This window comes from Anneissia japonica, unplaced genomic scaffold, assembly GCF_011630105.1.
Source record: "Anneissia japonica isolate Jap-2015-1 unplaced genomic scaffold, ASM1163010v1 scaffold287754_len4335492_cov202, whole genome shotgun sequence".
NCBI lineage: Eukaryota > Metazoa > Echinodermata > Crinoidea > Comatulida > Comatulidae > Anneissia > Anneissia japonica.
The window spans coordinates 3,238,383-3,259,829 of record NW_022705543.1 but is presented as its reverse complement, the minus strand read 5'-3'; the positions used below and the strand labels follow the sequence as shown (position 1 = coordinate 3,259,829).

General features: G+C 35.0%; 1 protein-coding gene across 2 annotated transcripts; it reads right to left on the bottom strand.

Moving 5' to 3' along the window:
* Positions 1 to 1,743: 1,743 nt before the first annotated feature.
* Positions 1,744 to 10,039, bottom strand: LOC117105775 (glutaredoxin-3-like). Of its 2 annotated transcripts, none has more exons than XM_033247057.1 (8): positions 9,890 to 10,039; positions 8,808 to 8,882; positions 8,392 to 8,514; positions 6,715 to 6,889; positions 5,672 to 5,816; positions 4,960 to 5,070; positions 4,317 to 4,449; positions 1,744 to 1,913 (listed from the first exon to the last, which is right to left on the bottom strand). In XM_033247057.1, exons 1-8 carry the CDS (start codon positions 10,022 to 10,024, stop codon positions 1,782 to 1,784), a joined length of 1,029 nt encoding a protein of 342 aa, XP_033102948.1. In that variant the 5' UTR covers positions 10,025 to 10,039; the 3' UTR covers positions 1,744 to 1,781. The 2 variants fall into 2 exon arrangements, with proteins under 2 accessions (XP_033102948.1, XP_033102949.1); XM_033247058.1 differs by lacking the exon at positions 1,744 to 1,913 and adding an exon at positions 2,694 to 3,885.
* Positions 10,040 to 21,447: the final 11,408 nt, after the last annotated feature.

Below are 21,447 nucleotides of genomic sequence, written 5' to 3'. Positions count from 1 at the left end.
TAAAATTTAAAATACAGTACAGCACTGCAGTTTTCTAAGTGACAGTCGACAGTTGGTTCTATCCAGTAGCCCCTGTGATTTTAAAAGTACTTTTGACGATGGAAGTTATATGTCTATGAATAATTACAGATGCCTCACTCGTTCGTGTACTAACTAATAGGCCTACTGTGTATATTTCTGATAGGAATAAAATAATTCTCCAATAAGCTGGGCCATTGCCATTTAATATTTGGTGTAGGCCTACTGTACTAGTCCCAACTTTAATTGAGCCACTGGTATCCATTTTAATTAAATGAAATAAACATAATGTATATGACGACGAGGAGGTAGTTTCAAAACAATTCTAATAAATCTATTTTGGCAAATTTGCAATCTGGATTTAGTTTTTTGTGTTAAGCTACTATTACCAAGATGTACAAGCATAGTCTAAATGACATTGTACTAAGGCTGACGCAAGCAATTTCATTGTCTTCATCCATATATTTAGCTTTTATGGATATAAATTTAATTGTGGAATTTAGTTTCTGAATACCTTTATTGGCCATAGTTTCACCTGAAATATGTTGGTCCATTTCCATACATAAATATTTTACAGAGATAATTTGGCCTGAACTCTCGTATTATTACAAATAATATTCATACTACAGTCATTCTTAAGTTTATTTCTTGAACCAAATAAAATCGATTCCGTTTTATCTAGATGAAAAGACAATTTATTATCAACCAGCCAGTTATTTCTTCGGCTAATTCTTCATTTAATACACCTTACAAATCATTATTATACCGACAAACATTTTCAAATCAAAATTGAGTGAATTACAACCGGGTAGACGCAAATGGTTCAAAATTATCTTCAATTGTGCCCTCTATATTTTCGGATAGGACAATATAATAGGCCTAGTAATATTGTTAATAGTGCCATGTAGTTTCGTCAAAAACTTGGTAAAAATACAAAGCAGGTATTAAGATTTCTTATCACAGGCACGTTTTTAAGCGGCAGCGCAAAAGTCAAGTGGCAGTGCAAAAGTCGGCGGCACAAAAACCACAAACTTAAGTGGTGGCACAAAATGTCTGTGCCACCACCTTTGCACTGCCACTTTGTATCTTTAGCACTCTTGACTTTTACACTGCCACTTGTACGGGAAAGTTTAACCTAACCAAGTTACAAGGAAGAAATTATTATGTTTTGGTAAAGATACAGTTTAGGGTGTAAATGTGAGGGTCGTTTCAATTTCTAACGTCCCAGATATCTAAAAAAAAAATTATTAATGGATTTAAATGAAACTTCAGCTAGGTTAAACGCAAATTACCAAGAAATGCATGAACAGTTTTCGCTCTCAATTAAATTGCCATATTATTACTCATGGTAGATGAACTAAAAATACTACGCAAAGTCGGCTCATAACCCGCAATGGTTTGGAGTCTCCATGTACCTCTCTATTACCATTGCAGCTATAGTTCGATAGTCACAACGTAATGTATAATAACAACAACTAGCACTAACTTGGGCTTAGGGGTATATCTTTTGTGTTATTTTCCCCTTAACGTCGTTTTCTTAATTGTTCTCTATTTTCTCCACTGTCGAAGTTCCCCTTAAGGTAGGTTTTAGTAACATAATAATAATAATAATAATAATAATAATAATAATAATAACAATAATAACAACAACAATAATAATTGAACACATCTAGTTTTTAAATATCATTATTATACATAAAGTTGGGATACTGTAATTTTCCTTACCAACATTGAATTCAGAATGTTTTACTTCAACAATAGAGCTAGGCACACAGTGTGTCGACGGTGGTTGGCTGATGCGTATCCATGGAGAACTCAGCGTGACGAGGCATGGTAACAAATTTGCTCAAACAGCCACCGTGAATATGCTGTTGTACTTCTTCAGTCACCCTCGGCTAAGTCGAATATAAAGTAGGTTTGAAAATTGTTCATATTTTTATTTACTGAGCAAAGTAACAGTAGGCATTTGTTATTGTGTGCAGAAATGTTCTATTTTATAGAATGTTTACTTATACTCGTAATTTTGAAATGTTTAATGCAAACCAATAAAATAATCACAAATTTTCGACTTGTGCACGGTCGACTGCCGAGGATGACTAATAATAATATTACAATAATAATAGTGTAGTTTTATATAGTGCACAAATCCATCTAATGTAAGATGCTCAGGGCGCTTAAAATGTGGACTATTAACTCGATCAATGACTTGTACCTGGTACCAGCAACTCTTGTCGTCCACCACAGGGGCTGTCTCTTCCAGTACACCGGGGTACCCCCCTACTCATCTTGAAGGATGTACTGGGTTCTTTATAGTGCACACGAGCCATTGTATACACTGGGCCTACGGTTTATAGTCCTTATCCGAGAAGACTTGTTCTACCACCAGAACCATAGGCGAGCGTGCCGTTCGAACCAGCGACGATATTATGGCTATAGCTTGCGGCGCCCCTGCTAACCGGTCGGCCATTCGGCTAGGTAAATAATAATTGAAAAATGAAGCTTGTACATCCCCAGTTCTTTGTAGGATGTGAAGTACCATAGATGCGCCGTTCTCGAATAAGCGACGCGGCGCCTATCAAGAGTATATAATTGTGTAATGAAACACTTTGAGAAACTGGGTTTTAAATACAATGTATAGAGTGTTAAATAAGATGAATAAATAACACAATGAAGACAAACATTTCTTTATAAACGTATACTATATTTACGATGAACCAACTATGATAGGAAATAAGTGAGATGGTATACACATTTGAATGGACATGGAAAGCGCCACGCCAGTATTACTTCATTAGCGCTGCTCTCAAATAAGCTGCTGTGATGCTTATTCGATCACTTACAGTATTTTCCACTAATTATCGAAATGCACTTTATCAAAGTCAGTCAATTTTAATGTCCGAAGCAGACTTGCTACCCCCGGAAGTGTTTGGCGACCCAACTTTGGGTAGCAACCCATAGTTTGAGAAAGCAGGGCCTACACAATGCGTGCCCTGCTTAGACATCTGCAAGGGTTTTCTAGTTCAAAATTAATGTGTTATATAAAGAGAATTAAATCCTTAGTTTATTATACACTTTAAGAAATTTCGATTTTTCCTTAAACTTTCAAGACAGTACAAAACAAAAATTATTTTTTATTGTTACTCCTCCTTACTCCAGAAAAGTACATACTGTAATCAAATGATGGTTGTCATAATTGTGAGATTATCATCTTTTCATTATCAACAGTACATACACTGTTAACCGCCTTCCATCAAGAATATGTTTTGTACTCTTGTTAAAATTATGGAAAATGGATAACCCTCTATACTGTAAGTAGTTTAAACAAATACCATACATAGGGCCTAACTGTTGTAAATCCTTTAAATAATATATATTGTATGAAAGTTGAATATGTGAATAATAAGGTCCACAACCTTTCCCAATATGTACTAGTTTGGATTATGTTTATCTATAATGTAAAACACAATCAGCATTTAAATACTTAGAATACAATACTAGCAGATATGACACAATTTCAGGGGTCCCAAGGACATGGCCTCCCTTTCTTTATTCGTCGGAGTAACGTTTGTTCTATGTTAGAGCTCTCTTAATTAATAATCTAATTAACTTTTGGTGTGCATGGAAATATCCCATCGACACTGACTTGCGCGAGACAGATATAAAAAAATTTGCGAGAGGTCGGTTAGTTTCCGTGTGATTCTTGCTTGTTTGTGGGAGTGAGGAAGGCCGCACCGATTTCTCAAGAGACTCTCGAGACTTGGGAGCCTGCAATTGGCAGGATCACTGTTTTCATTTTATAGGACAAGTTTATAGTTGAGATTATCAACTTTCAAGGGTATCCAACAATTCACCATTTTCATTCAGCTCCTAAAATATATAAAACAATAATAATTCTTAATTGTAATTGTATTATTTATGGTATAGTTCATGAATGGTAAGAAAAATATTGGATGCTAATAATTATTAAATGAACAATAAATAAATTAATTTTTATCTTCATTTTCAAGTTTATTAAATTTTACGTGGCTGTGTATCTTTAAACCATCACCATTATCAACATCACCACCACCATCAACATCATCATCATCAACACCAACATCATCATCATCATCACCATCCTTGTTTGTTTTTTTCAAGGTAGATAGTGCTCCTCTGCAAAATTTTTGTGCAGTCTCAGAAATTGCTTCCTTTCAGTTCCTGTAAATTGTGATGGATTGATATCCATGATGATCGCATTACAAAAATAGAAACAAAAACGAATCAAATAACTTGTTTATACAAGAATGAATGATACACACCTTAATGATATCCAAACCACCAATGAGATCGCCTTTTACATAGACTTGCGGGTATGTTGGCCAATTAGAATATTTCTTCAATCCTTGCCGCACATCATTATCAGTGAGTATATCAAATGAGTCAAATTGAACTCTGTAACAAAAAAAAAAACAATGAAGTTAGTTTACATAATTTCTTCTTATTACATAACTACTCTACTGGGGCAGATGCAGGGGTGGGGGATGAACCCCCTCCCCCTAAAGTATATTAAGAAAAATAATTTGTGTTGTATTGTTGATATGAAAATAAATGAAATTAAGTCTGGTACAGTATAACCACATCATAATTCTAATTGTAATCTCAATAAAAATAATACATAGGATGAATGTTTAATTAAGCCAACAAAAATATGACAGCTCAACTGCTATAAGTGAATTTGCAAATGTGAAACCTGCTCTTTAGTTTGCGCCACCTAAGTAATGCCAGGGCAGAGGCGGAAGGTTGACCCTTTGAGACCTAGCACTGTTTTAACATCACACCTTATATTATTGTAAAGTCAACATGTTTTTTGTTTTATAATTTTATGTAAAACGCATAGAGGAACTGCGCAATTATGCGCTATATAAATGTAAATTATTATTATTATTATTAATATAAAATTACCCATTCTCCTTTAGAATAGATATTAACGTTCTACTGAAACCACAACGAGGTGCCTCTGGTTCTCCTTTCATAAATACCATTACCGGGCTACGACTGACTAAAGTACGCAACCTAGAACACAGAAAAAATGAAATGTAAGTTTAAGATTGAAATAAAAATACATTGCAAAAAGGCATCAATAAAATGATATAAGATATGTTGAGTAATGTCAAGTAATTTTGAAATTATAATCTAAAATTAGCTTAAAAAACAACTTATTTTAAATAAGATAATTTTCTCTCATCAAACAATCCGTCATTTGAATGGCCTGTTGGCTAGTTTTAATTATGACATGAGACTGACAAAAAAATCAATGTTTTTCCTTGTAACTAAAAACAAATTTATTACCTACCTTTACCTATGTTAAAGAATGTTTTTTCTTTTTTGCATTTTATTACTAGAATCATAAAGTTATATTATTCCACATTTCGTCGCTCACATCACGAACTAACACAATCAAAGTAGATTGTGTTAGTTCATGAAATCAAAAAAGCGCGTCAAAATACGCGCTCTTGTTGTTAAGGACTTTTTGTGTGGTAAAGAATACGGAATTGCTTGACAACCATTACGCGCTCGTTTTGACGCGGTACTGTGATTTCACGAACTAAAACAATCTAATTTGATTGTGTCAGTTCGTGATGTGAGCGACGATTTTTTAATAACAGTTCCTTACCTGTCATCTATATTTTCTACTTTAGGGAAAGTAGAATCCAAATCACCTGATTCTTTCATTTCCTTAATAATATCTAATCCACCAATAAGCTCGCCTTTAAGATAAATCTGTGGGTAGGTGGGCCAATCAGAGTACTTCTTTAAACCTGGAAAATTATGGAAATGGGAAATTATGGAAATGGAAAAAAAAAACTTAATCATCTACACTTCAGTATTTTTATCAAACACTGATGATGTGCGTGTTTAATTAATTGTTACATATACATATATATAAGCTGTTGGCCCAATGGTCATAGTTCAAAGGTCAGGATTCGAAACCCTCGCTGTGCACTTGGGTATGGCACTTTATCCATGTTGTCTTTCTCCACCCAAGAGTATAAGTCGGTGCTTTGGAGTTTTGAGGGCCAATGCACTTATATATCTCATGCAGCAAATTACGAAATGCTCCACAAGGGAAACACTCTGAAAAAGTTATTATTATTGTTATTGTTATTATTATTATTGTTATTGTTATTATTATTATTATTGTATAGGTGTAATTTTGCCCTACCTGATGTGGAAATGTACCGAATACTCAGTACATTTGAAAACAATTGTGAAAAAAATCGCAAGTTGTTCTCTGGTGGTTGGTGGGACTCGAACCCATGATCTCCAGATCACTAGCCTGGCATCATACCTCTAGACCACCTAGCTTGCGTCTGATGGCCAGGGTTGAATTCGAGTCCAAGTAAGCAGCGGGTACTGCAGTGTTTAATTATTATTATTATTATTATTATTATTATTATTATTATTATTATTATTATTATTATTATTTTCAAATGTACTGAGTATTCAGTACATTTCACGTCAGGTAGGCCAAAATTACACCTACACATGTTTCTCCTGACGCAAATTCCAGTTATTGTCTATCATTCCATCACGACAATAACAACTACTATTATTATTATTGTTATTATTATTGTTGTTGTTGTTGTTGTTGTTGTTGTTGTTGTTGTTGTTGTTATTATTATTATTATTATTATATTAAAGTGGATGTGTTTGTACCTTGTCTTACTGTGTCATCTGTCAGAATATTAAAACTACTGAACTGGATATTGGATTCAGTGAAGATTTGAACCAGTTGTTTGCTGAATCCACACCTAGGTTCCTGTGGTGAGCCCTTTATGAAGACCATACATTGCTGAGAACTTATCAGTGTCTTCAACTTCTTGTTCAGATCCTGTGAAGCAACACATTGTGTTTGTAAGCTAAAGGAGAATTTACTAATTGGATCAGAATAGGTAAATGGTTACCTAGCAAGATGCAATATTGTTCACTAATAAGTCAGTATCAAAGGCAAGACATTTTTATATAATACCTGCTTATACTGATGAGATTAAATGAAAATAAAAACATATTTTTGGGCCTGTTCTACAGGAAAGGGAAAAAAAATCGCTTCTTTGAAAAATCGCTTTTTCCCACAGTAGAAAAGCCACCAGTTGGAAAAAAAGCGATTAAACACACGCAATGGATAGCGTGTTTGAACAGAAAATAAAACCACTGCAAAGATAGATCGTATCACTTTCAAAATTATTAGCCTCTTGTTCATGTTTTAGGCCTACAAGCTAAAACGTCAACAAGCATGTGGAGTGAAGAAATCCTTGTGTATTTTTGTGGGGGGATATTTGGCCTTGACCTCTCTGCTCTTCTGGGCCCACCATTGTCCTCGTTTGTTCGCTTGTTCATTATGCCGATGAGCATAGCTGAAAGCATTGAAAACATTCGCTTTTTCGCCACACACTGTATCAAACTCCTCGTCATTATGACCGGAATTTACGTGAAGTGAGAAACTACAGTATACAGTTTGGAGAATATGTTGTATAACCAAAATGGTGACATGATTTCTGCTACGAAAAACCGATATTAAAAAGCTAAAATGCAGTTGAAACACAAGCAGGCTCTCTGGCACACATTAAAAAACAAAAATCGATTATTTTGTGTTTATCAGTATAAACACACCTTTTGGCCTGTTATTAACGCACCAAATTCTGTAAAACAATGGACATTTTTAATTACACTTGAAATCTTGGACCTCTCGTCCAGGCCAGTTGACCTGATGTCAGAGGCCATTTGACCTGATGTCAGAGGCCCTTGGACCCAATGTTAGAGGCCACTGCCCTCCTGTCAGAGGCCCTTGGACCTGATGTCAGTGGCCATTGGACCTAATGTCAGAGGCCCTTGGACCCGATGTCAAAGGCCATGGGACCTGATGTCAGGGGCCATTGGACCCGACGTCAGAGGCCATTGAACCCAATGTCAGAGGCCCTTGGACCAGATGTCAGAGGCCATTAGACCTGAAGTCAGAGGCCCTTAGAAGCCTTGTATGGTGCCTCACCACTTAAATAATGAAGTATAAATTAAATAAGTGCAATAGCACCTTTTTTAGACTAACGAAATTCATTGATGCACAAGCTTAAGCTAGCTTCATCAGGTAAAGCTCAAGCTAGCGAATGCCTGTGTCTCAATAAATTTTGTTCTTTCTAAAGAAGGTGCTACTGTACTTTGTAATTTGTATTTCATGCTGTTGACTAATACGGCTCTAACTTTTATTATCACTAAAATAATAAAACTGATGCTCTACAAATAAATGTTGGTATGAAGGATATAAAATACAATAAAATTAGAAAAATGAATAGCACCCTGAGAAGACAAGCATCTTTAACCACTCTTAATGTTCAGTACCTCTGCTGTTTGTTTTTCTGGAGCTGGCGGTGCAGGACTAGCAGTATTTCCCACATGATGTTGAACTTTCTTTGTTAATTCCGGTGGATTTGCGCCATCCAGTGAATCTATCTTCTGCTTATTCTATTAAAGAAAGATGATTAACTACAATCAATTTCAAATCACAGTTGGTAAGGAATTTCAAAGATACGACAACTTAACAATCAGTTGTCAATGATACATGTGCGGCTGTTCCAAGGCAAAACAATGTAAATATTAAAGCAGTTACGTTCCTTTTGCCATGTGACGTCCATGTGGAAGACAAATATGAGATAACACATACAGTGTATGTCATCAATTACAATTGAACGTATTAATATTTGAAATGTTCCTAATATCCATTAACTTGAAAAAGAAAACATTTTAAAATTGATTACCTTAATAAAAACAAACGAGGGGACTGCTGCAATTCCATATCGGTGAGAAACTTCTGCAACACTTTCTGCTTCAACCTGAGATATAAATAAAATTTTAAAACATAAACTCTCGTACGTCGCTCTAGATTTTTTCGAATGTAGGATGCTCTGAGCACCACACGGATGATTGGCAGCAGCAATAACTAAAAGCTTTTTCATTTTCACTTTTATATATAAATTCCAATCTCAATATTACAGCCCCATTTTACTAGTTTTAAAAAGTATCTTAATGTGCTTTCAAATTGGTCAATAAAATTAATGTATAGGAAAAAACCTATAAATGTTGATATAGGATTAATAATTATTAAAATGGTGTATCTTTTATGAGAATTCACCCAAAACAAGGCTAAAAGCCACTAAGGGTAGAGGGCTAATTAAAAGAAAAACTCAGTGGATCTGAAGAAATAAATTAATATTACTCATTCATTTTATGAGTAAATGTTTGAAATCATGAATTGAACAAATACTGGTAGATATAGAAGGATTTGGCATGGACTTGGTGAAAGTTTGGGCTTCGAATCAAAAAGTCGGGGTTCAAGACTGATTTCTTGTTTGCGTCTGTAAGCAAGGCACTTTATCCATGTTGTCCTTCTCCACCAGGAGTATAAGTGTCAGGACTGCAACCAGGGAGGAGGAGCTACATTTCTATGGTTTGGTCTAACCCCCTTTTCGAGCTAAACTTTTTAATTAAACCAACCTACCACCTTCCCTTGCTTAAAATCATTAAAATGATGAAGAAATGAGTCACTTACAGGATTGTATGTGCTTTCCCCTGAATTAAACCAGGGTGACTAGGATGGACAACCTTGGACTTCTAGATAGGAACACCCCCTTCCACGTCCTTAAGAATTATGGTTCTGGATTTGAGTGGGTACTTAGTTTGAATGCCAACTTTATAGAATAGGCCTGCTCCCCATCACCCCTCAACCCAAGAGACCTGGTTATGTTTCATACTGGTAAAAAAACAGGATTTGAAAGGCATTGGCATACTGTAAGGACTGACAATTATGTTCGGTATTTACACAAATTCAGGAATACATTACCTTTACAAACAATGCTTGCACAAATCGGTTGGCTAGTTCCATAACAACATCGTCCATAACATGACATTGGGGTGCCCAGTCGGCTCTAAAATATACCAGAACCAGCGCACTGTAAAAAAAGTAACACAAATACATTCAGGAGTTAAGAATTATAATTAATTTGATTAATATACTGTACACTAAACATGCTACTGTATGAATTATAAAAAATATAAAGTAGCATTTTAGAAACAATTTAAAATATCAAAAGACAATCTTAGTGGCGTATCTAGGGGTGAGCCCCCCACCCCCACTCCATTTCAAGACACCTCAATACGCCACTGTTCACTGAAGACATGAAAGTTTGTGCGTGTACAACGCAAGCTTAGATCAGCTGGCTATTGATGTTGGTAGCCACTGTGTGTGTGCTGAGCAGTGGACATTTTACATGGTGCAATCCAATCCGTTGCTCTCCTTGTGTTTTAGCTGGCGGGCTGAAATGCAAGTTTCAATAGCGCACTGTCTTTCGGATGAGATTAAAAAAACACTCTTTGGAAAATACAGTATGCTGTCAAAAGGACCCGACTGGCAATAAGACTTCACTTTTGGGTTTCCTTGGTTTTACAGTACAACGAACAATTCGAATCCACAAGCTTGTTTTTTAAAGATTGCAATCAATTTGTTAATAATTTATGGCTCTTCTAAGGCATAGCAAATACAAATACAAATTATATATGCAAATAAATTCCATATTACTTTTTTTTTTGCAACAGATAAACAGAATAATTAAGATAAAGAAACAAAAAAAATTAGTATTTATTTTTTTTTATATATACCCATAAATTTATTATTTTCCACTAATAACTTGTATGTAGCTAATATTCTCACAAAGAAGACAATAAAATTAATACTTATTCTTAGTATTTAATTCGCCATAAAAATGTAGGCTAGGCTAGGCCTGTGCATTGTTTATCTATTTTCTGAAGTTGTTTCCATGAATACTGTCTTCATTGTGCATGGTTAGCAACTTGAAATCACAAAATCAATCAATAATAATAAAGGCCAAATAAAATTAATTGTTAGTATCACGTCCAGAATTTGAAATAATCTTTTGGTGAGGGTATTTACTATTTCTTTTTTACTATCCTATACACTAATGTAATGGTTAGTAGGCTGGTACTGAAAATAGTAAAAATGGTGTTTTTTATAAAAGAAGTAAAAATGAATCTTTGTAATGTATTTCTGCCATTTATGTTCCCACCTCTTCTTAGGATTGACTTCATTCTTTCAGATAGTCATTATTTTTATTATTGTCCATGGAAAAATTAATGTTTTTTTTTTTTTTTTTTTTTGAAAAATAGTAAATTTTTTTCATGAGGCTCCAAAATGTGATGAAGGCAGGCAGGAATGTGAAACTAGCAATTTACGTAGTGGCTGTGTCTACGCCGAATTATGCAAATCCCAACACGCTGATTGGTCGACTTGGCCCTAACCTTAAAACATAACTCTGCCTATCTTAATGCACTACAGCATGACGTAAGATCGGCGTAGATGCAGCCACTTTGTTAATTTTATTTGGCCTAATAAGGATTAGGAACACAATTCAAAAAGTAATTAATCAAAGAAGATGAGAAGATGACAGAGGCCTAACTAGCCTGGGTAAATAGGAGTAGGACTACATTAGCGTAGGCCTAGGCTAGCTAGGTACATAAAGTAGTACAGTACCACTTCCCATCATATAGTCCGGCAGGTGTGGAGTGCACTGACTGACTGAGGGTAAGTAGGAGCTAGGCCTGGGACCTGGCCTAGCATAAAATGACCAAATTTTCAGATAAAATAAGATCCAAAGTGTACCTTATATTATTCAACCCCCCCCCCCCCCCCCCCCCCCCCCAGCACCTCTGGCGCGCGCCACCACTGATCAAAATATGTTTAATTCATAACGACAGACGCTGCTTTATTGAAAATCAACAATTGTGGGAGCAATACAAATTATTAAAAATATAGTTTTGTTTCTGATAAGTGTCTTAATGTTGTTAACATTATAAGCGTCTTTTTAAAATTAAGTATGTTTATTAATATTATTATTAATTTTATTAATGTACTATGTTTAAAAAACAACTTAGGAGAACATATTTTTTGTCACGTTTGTCAACTGGAAAATTCTGGTCAATTAAACATATAAACAAACATAGTTGGAATAGTATCCATTTACACCATAGTACACGATACGAACTTGATATGAAACACCACTACATCGGCATTTAAAAAGGCATGTCATTAACCCAGACACATGTGTGTAGTTTATCGTCCTGAAAAGAACATGCTAAATCACAGATGAATTATGCTGCCAAAGACTATTAAGGAAAATAGAAGCATTATTATAAAAGACAAGACCAGTTAGGCCTATTATTTTGATGGCTTTCAGCAAGCTACTGCTACTTTAGTTAAAAGCGCCACGAGTGCTTATGGTATAATAATACGACAATAATTGTCGATGGTGTATGCTGGCGATATTTAAACTTCAATTATTATTGTATCCTAATTTCATTTGGCCACGACACGCTTTAACTTAAATTTCAATGTATGGTTGTAGAATATTAATTTTGACTTTTATATAAAGACCTACATAATGGACCTTTCCGTAGTGGCAATCAATCTTAACAACTGAACAGCCAGAACGGAGGGAGAGAATTACGCGCATGTCTCAAAAGCACGCGTGTTTATCCGTAGGCTACGTTAATGTCGTTTTGTGGGTATGCTTTAGTGAAAATTTTGTAATTATGTGTAGGCCTATACATTATTTACTTATTACTTGTATTCAGAGCGATTTTCTTTCGTAAAAGAGCACATGATTGTTTATTTATATAGCTATTTACAATATAATTATGATGGTGGCCAAATCAGTGAAAACGACTATTTTTACTATTCCTTGAAGCCTTGGCTACAAAAGAATCTTGACATAAATAATATAACATGGATTAAATATCCAAACACAGTATACCTTATATGCAATACATTATAAATAATCAAAAGGTCCTATAATAATTTGTGTATAAAGTCTGTAGGCCCATATTATTTAAAAATGATTTGTTGTAATTCTCTTTGAAACTTGATAATGTTTGGAATCTTTCAAACAAGTTACGCATCTTCAAACTTTTTTTGTGGGTTGGATTTCATGACAGATGGCATGATCTTTAATTAGTACATACAGAAACAAGAACTGTATATAATCAAGACATATACGACATTTTTATTATGCACAAAGAATGACATGTTTAGCCTACTCACCTATCGTTTCCGCTGAATATAGTTTCATAAAGCGTTATTAAAACGACGTCATGGCAAGATATAGGCCCTTATAGTCTAAGCATCCGAAATATTCTTTCATTGAACATAACATCGCCTAATCATGATCTAATGAAAACTGCCAATTACCCAATGTGCAAAGTGCGCGCGCATCGACGTCTCTATTAGATAGTCACATATGTTGCAGATCGTATCTCACTTGTTCAATATAGCCCAGCCGTGTAGCATTTAACGCAAGGACTGCGGTAATTCATAACTAATTACGGTGTTCACATGGTGTCAAATGAGTCGGGGATTATACATCGTGAGGGATATGGTACTCTCGTCTCAAAAACAGGTTACAGTGCTAATGTCAGAACAACTCTAAAAGTAAGTAGGCCTACTGATATTCATATGCAATATTTATTTGGTAAAAATTAATTTGTAAAATTAGTACTTTGTGTTCCGACGGGTTCATCGTTATGTAAATATGCAATTCAAGAACAGGAAAAATATGTAAAAAATATTGTTATAAAATTACTTAAGAATTGACATGTAAATTAATATGAAAAAAAAAATCCGTGTTAGGATTATTAATGAATTGATAATTCTTTACTCGGCCTCATTCAACTTAGAAATTGAATATATTGGCGGGTCCTTAGGGACGTGCTGAAGCCGCAATCAGCACCATCCGACTTATTATCTTATGTTAGATATGCTAAATTTATTAATAATTGTTATTACTTAATGTACTTAATATTCTGAGGGTGTAGGTATACTATTATATAGGTAGGCCATGTGTGTATTTAGGAATACGTTATCCAAGTATATGAATTAGTCTATCTGGGGTGTTAATATTAGCCTATGTATATTGTCTATGTATACATGTATGCAATATTATTGCTTTTAGTTTATACAGTATAATAATAAATTAGGCTAATATTACACGATATATAGATATGAGAAACCAGTACATTTTATTGCCCTAAGGCTAGTTCTTCACAGATAAGCAATGATACAGTCAAAGATGCAAGCTACAATCGAAAGAAGTACCGGATTCCTTGATACGATTGTTTATTTTTATTTCCTTCAATCCAACAACAAGTATCGGTAACTCGATTCTATGCAGAACGGACATGGGCGCAGATTATGGGTGGGGGACGAGGACACACGTTCCCCACATATTTTTAAGGGGGTTCGTCCCCCACTTTTTGGCGGCAATGTGATTTGATGAATCAAAAGGATGTTTAAAATGAAGTGCATAAATGACTCAGTTTCTAACAAAATAATTATAGCAAGATACTGGTAGGCCTCCGCCCACAAATATCAGAAATTATTACCTACACGACTTCAGTGCGCGTGCCTTATTATAATTTGAAAAGTATGAGAAAAAAAAAGAGCGTGTAAAGATAAGATTGGTTTTCGGCACATGAAATAGGTAAAGTAACATCAAAGACAATTAAGTTTTATTTTCTATGGTACATCACAGAAATTAGATCTCTATAACTGTCGAAAATCCCTAATAAAAGATAATGAGAAATTTGTTGGCAACTTCATTTTGGCTATTGGTGATTGTGATGATGATGAATTTTAATATCTGAATATTATAGTGTCATTTCCTGCCAGCTTAAAGTCGTGAGTCCACACCCATCTCAGCCCCAGCCATCGTGGGGCTGAGATGGGTGTGGACTCACGACTTTAAGTAGGTGAGGTAGAGTAAATACATAAAAAGGTTAAAAAGTTAAAGGTTATTCATTTATATTGCGCCAATGTGTTAAAGTTTTATTTTCTATGGTACATCACACAGATTATTTAGATCTCTATGACTGCCGAAAATTTTAGATAAAAGATCATGAGAAATTTGTTGGCGCTTCATTTTGACTATAATGGTTATGTGATGATGAGGAATTTTACTATTATAAGAGTGTCACTTCCCAGTGGCGGATTTAGTGGGTCGTCAGGGGCGTACGCCCCCTCTATTTTTTGTAAAATAAAAAAATGTGTAAAGTTTATCAGAAAATTACCAAGGTAAATAGTAAAAATCAATCAAATATAACATCTAATTAATAAAGGTGCTAAAAATGTAAGGGAGATTAACCCCTTGCATCTCTACCAGAGGCTCTTTCCTGACAATCCCACGTAGTTCGCACATCCACGCCCCCTCTTTTTTGCGAGGCTGGATCCGCCCCTGTTTCCGGCCATTCTAGAGGTTCCTCAAATGTTCTCACCCAGGCTGATCTGGACTAACGGTTTGAAATAGGTAAAGTAAAGTAAATACCTCAAAGACAATGTTCATATTAAGACATATTATTAATTATATCTCTATGGTTGCCAAAAGTCTCTGATAAAAGTTTGTTAGAGCATCATTTTGACTATATGGGTGATGTGGTGATGATAAATTTTACTACTGTATATAAGAATGTCATGTCATTTCCGGTCATCGAGAGAGTACTATCTCCTCAAATTTTCGCATCTCAGCCCCAACCATGATGGGGCTGCCGCTGAAGTGTGTTTGTGTGTGTTTTCACGGAATGTCCGCCACCTTCCAAACATACCTGCGCCCTTGTGAACAACGCGCGCACAACGGATCGTTTTAAACGACGATCCGTTCTAACTGCCATCGACAATCTGCAGGCGGCGTCCCGTCGTCTAGCGCTTACCGGAAGCAGAGTTAGATTCGTCGTGCGAGGCAGAGATTTCCGGCCCGACATTACTAACTTCAACTTATAAATGATTCCAGTGTCAGATTCAGCAATTCGAAATAGAGGGGAGCCTAGAAAGGCTATTTTACAGATGGGGGTGGGAGGAATCCATGATGTCACCTCAGCCACACCACGCCTGGGGCTGAGGCCCTATGTTTACCGCACTTCTAGATGGCTAAAAATGGCACTCTCAGACTTAGGCCTACATCTGAATGTGAATTTCTTCGCCACCCTCTCCACTTTTTTTCCCTCTAAATTTTCAAGAAATTTATTGGGGGAGGGGAAGAGGCGGCTGCTCCCCTTTCTTGAATCTGCTTACTTAACCAGTTGTACAATTTTATTACTACAACCTGTTTCTTTATAATATCTGTTCCATTCGTCGAAAGCACTTTCAGCACAAATTGGTTGTGTTTTTATCCCTTAATAGGCCTATAGGGTAAAATTTAAAAATGTCAAACGATAGGCCTATCAAATTATGTCTTAGAGTCAATCGCCTAATTAAAGCGATGCTCGGTCTCCAAATATAATACAATCTTGGCCTAGGATTTATATCCAATTTCATTTTGCGTTCAATATAGCTCATTAAAAAAACGTTCACAAAGCACTTTCAGGTGCTCTAGTATAGTAAACGAGCTGTTTACAATAAATTTATAAATATCTCCAAGTCTTATGATAACTTTTATACTGAATCTCGCAGATTTACCCTGATGATCATTTTCGTTATTTGAACGTCACATACTGTAATGTCATACTTATCCTATTATAGCTATAGAATCATCTTTAAAAAAAAACGCACATGAAATTGCGTGATACACAAAGCGTGTAAATTGAGATGAAATCTTTTGCACTATCCAATCCGACCGTCTTAGACTGAAATAACTGGAGGACGAAAATGAGCTAATTATAGAATCTAAAATGATATTTGCTTCGCGTTGGAATCAAGCGTTTTATGCTAACTACTTAGCAATCAAATGCAACTGTTGTGACTTGATTTAAAAAAAAATTTAGATCAGAGTTAACAGCTCGTCTAGTGTTATTAGATGGGGAATAAGTTAGATGTAGTACGGTAACTCAAAGCAAGAAACTTTAGTGGGCCTACTTTTAGTAGGATAAACAGTAAAAACATAAGAGGACGTGTACAGTACACAGAAGTCGAAAGCCGGGTACTCACGTGATGCATGGAGAACGCAACACCACGATGCGCGCGCAACGGATCGTTTTTAATGACGACCCGTTCAGACTCTCACCAGAGGCGGATTTAGAGGGGCGGCCCCGCCCACCCTCACCCACCCCTTTTGAAAGTAAAAAAAAAAAAAAAAAAGAAGATAGGCCTAAAGAAAGAAAAAGAAAAATGTGGTCGCCCAAAAGGCCTCAGAGGTTGTTTTCGGGCGTCTAGAATACAGAAAAATCTCGCGAGGGCATGCCCCAGACCACCAGGTTATTGTTATCTCGATCGGCCCCACTTTCGGCCCCCTTCTGGTCCCCCTTTTGGACATCTCTGGATCCGCCCCTGCTCACCGACAATCAGCGCACGGTGTCGTGTAGTCTAACGCTCACAGGGAGCGAAGTAGGGGTGGCACCAGGGAACTGTCGGATCTGCCACCCCTCCCCCCTCGTCGGAGAGAAAAACCACAATTCGTCGGCGAAAAAAAATGTACATGTATTTTCTATATATTAGTAGACTCCAAAATCGATTACATAAGCCTCTGAAACCTCTAAATTGTCATATTTCTCTGGGGTTTCCCCCTGAAACACTTTCGAGAGATTTTGAACGACGCCCGACCACGCCTACTTTTTTCGTTGGAGACATCGCCCTCCGCCTCCGTCGGGGACCTCGGTCCCTCTGTCGGACAAATCCTGGCACCACCACTCGAGCGAAGTGGGATTCGACGGCCGACAGTCGTACGACGCTGTGAGTGCCTGCCTTAATTAATAGGTCCGTACAGGCTCTAGGCTAGATTCTTTAAGGTATTACCTAAGAGCAGGTCATGGGGACCTAAGCCCCTCGGTATGGTCCAGGGGAGTAAATCTCCTGGGTCATGGGTCTATCCCCAGGAGCTGAAGTACTGTAGCATGCATAATGTGAATTTCATCATCACGCAAGAGAGAGAGTGATTTGGTTTATCAGAGACGGTTAGCTCCAAAAGGGTGTTCGGTCTAATCAGAAACGATTTAACAATCAGTATGAACACAACTTAACAAACACTTCCAGAGATCTCAAAAGTGAAAACCCTGTCATCCAAAAATGTGCCTGTGTAAACGAGGTTTTCGAATGCTTTGAAAATACATAACAACATACAATAAGCAGTAATTGTATTTTTATTGAAAAATACCATTTGAAATGATTTTGATTTGATAGATATTCATTAGACAGGTTCTGGTATTATTTAATGAATTTGAACCTGGATTTTGGGATTAGTAGCAAGACGCAGGCGTTAACTACCAGTTGTTTTTTTAACTTGCTTGTGATATTTATTGTTGCAAAGTCATTAACAAATTTCATCGTCCTAGTTTTGGCATAATCGAAAATGAAATAATAGATGTTTATTAAGAACTACCATAGACATAACAATAGTCGATATTAATATATTAGAGTCATTATCCACCTTAATCTCAGCATGAATCGTAATTTCATGGAGTCCATCACCATGGTAATCACTATCAACAGACATAATTGCAATCGGCAACATGATATAATACATTCTTTTGAAGATATCGATATGGAGACAGCGAACTGTATTCTTAGTGAGAAAGTACATCTCTAGTGCAAGTTGCGCAAATTTAATAGTTTGAAATTTCAGAGTTTCATAAAATAGAGATTAGGTCTATTTGAATCACACCCAATGTGGCTTCAAATGCTAAATTACATCAACAGTTTCTGGAATGTTAGGTCACCACATAGGCCCACATGAACTTGCTCAACTCTTGAAATATCTTGACCTTTAATAAAACATTAGATGGCAAGTATAAACTACTGTGGTTATACAGTATACGTCTTTAATTTAGACTTGTATATGAAGTATATGAGTTTGACATTAATTAATTAAAGTGGATCCTATTATTTACCAGCATTATGTAATAATTTTAGAGTGTTACGTCATTTTAGGAATGAAGTACAACAACTTAATCAATTGTGTATACATCATTACACATGTCAACATGTATATATATGTCAACATGTATATATATAATTATTATATACATACATATATATATATATGTACATATATATCATAATAAAATCACAACGGATTTCAATGATACCCTTTAGGCTGAGCCTAACTGTTTTATTATAAAATTCTTACAATCATGTTTTAACAGTTCAACTGCCATCTTCGGTGTAACAATACTTACAAGCAATATATATATATATACACACACACATATATATATACATATACATACATACATACATATATATGTATATATATATATTTATATATGTATATATATATATCATAATAAAATCACAACGGATTTCAATGATACCCTTTAGGCTGAGCCTAACTGTTTTATTATAAAAGTCTTACAATCAGTTCAACTGCCATCTTCGTTGTAACAATACTTACAAGCACTTAAACGTATTTATAGGAGTGAGCAAATGCAATGAATTTCCATGATAAATAGGCCAACTGAAGTGCATGAAAAAAGGCATGAATAAAGATGAAGAAATACATAAGACCAAATGGAAGACGGAGCATTCATGTTTAAAAGAATTGAAACATACCAGAGAAGAAATGCATGAATAAAAATGAGCAAATGAATCAGAATGACAGAATTAAATTTACGTGTTGAACTGTTGAAACAAGTTTGTACCAAATTTTATAATAAAACAGTTAGGCTCAGCCTAAATGATCATTTAAATCCGTTGTGATTTTATTCAGATTTATTGCATGTCTAATGTTACACCGTAAATATTATATATGTGTTTACCTTTCTTTGATGATTTATACATATACATTCAAACATTCCAATTGGAAGCAATTTGATAGTTTACACTCTTGCACAAGCGTGGAACAAAGCTAGTCGTCGACGCATATCGATCGCTATGATACGCCCTCATCATAAGTATTTTAAACGATTATGGATCTCCAACAAGATAGTTGTTTGTTTATTTATATATTTAAATCATTTACCGATTTGCTTGTATATGCTCTGGTCACAGTTCTACCTTTGTTTTAATAATTTTAAACATCATTTTCCTATTTTAAGCTGATATATGCTGATACGTAAAGTAGATCACGAAAAAAATCAGCCACGGTCCCGAAAAAGTTTTTCATTTAGTGCTGTGTTATTGAAAATGTTATTTTAAATTCTTTGTCTATAATAACTAAACTCTAATTTATACAATATAGACCTATATAACTATCATTTACACATTACACCATGCTAACTTTATACATCCTTACAACCATCACCGCCACAAATTTATAAATTTTGTAGTTTTTGTAGAATCCAATTCCAATTTTAGTTGTGTGCCAATTATCTCGTCACGCATGACTTGTTTCCTGTATCCTTTCAATTACATTTTTTCCCTAGTTGAATTGAAAGTAAATTAATTTTATGAGGGCTACTTGCATGGAGTCCTCAGTGTTAAGATCATGTAAATCGTCTTGAAAAAGTACAACAGAGAGTCTCATGAGATTCTTCGGAGACTCTGTGGTCCCTTTAATTTCAATGAATGACTTACCACTCTCAACTAGCTTTCTCTTAGGGACTGACGACTCATTATTTTGATTTCATTTAATTTTTCGTTATTTCCACAAGATAATTCAATGCAATATAGTAGTATAATTAATAATAGGCCTATTCATGTAAATCCCCGACATTAAAAATTTTAAATTTTATTCACCCAGCATATTTTTTCAAATGCTTATATATATACATACATATATATAATAGTACGTATATGTATATGTATATATATGTATACATATATATATATAATATATTTATATACATAGTATGATACAAATACTATAAATATGATACAACTCTTGATCTCCAACAAGCTGAATATATGCTGTATACGTAAAGGAGATCACGAAAAATATCAGCCACGGGTTTCGAAAACGTTTTTCATTTAGTGCTATCTTATTGGAAATGTTATTTTAATTATGTCTGCAATAACTAGAGCTCTACTTTATACAATAAATAGACTTATATTAACTATCATTTACACATTATACCATTCTAATATTCCTACCACCACCACAAGTTAATAAATTTCAATTTATAACGGTTTTTGTAGAATTCCAATTTTAGCGGTGTGTCAATTATCTCGTTACGCATTCCTTGTTTTTTTGTACACTTTCAATTACCGTATATTTTCACTAGTTGAATTGGAAGAAAAATAATTTGAAATTCCTGTAGTATATTATAACCGCAATTAAAACATAATCTATTTCTTAAAATAATATTTTTTTTCGCTTATTATCTCTTAAACAATTATTCGACGCGATTATTTTATCAACCAATTTAAACTTTCGCTTGTAGTCGGTTTCTAAAAGCATAGCTCATAGCCTATATTATGTTCATTAAACCCTTATCAAATCTGAATAATTCAATATAAAATATATATGATTAAGT

What these genes read in the sequence shown, in the direction of transcription:
- LOC117105775 (XM_033247057.1), bottom strand. Translation starts at nt 10,024, where the DNA reads ATGTATTTGTGTTACTTTTTTTACAGTGCGCTGGTTCTGGTATATTTT. An exon ending in CCTCGTTTGTTTTTATTAAG is followed by an intron (nt 8,515 to 8,807) that starts GTAATCAATTTT and finishes TTTCTTTAATAG; the next exon opens with AATAAGCAGAAGATAGATTC. An exon ending in TCTATTCTAAAGGAGAATGG is followed by an intron (nt 4,450 to 4,959) that starts GTAATTTTATAT and finishes TTTTTGTTACAG; the next exon opens with AGTTCAATTTGACTCATTTG.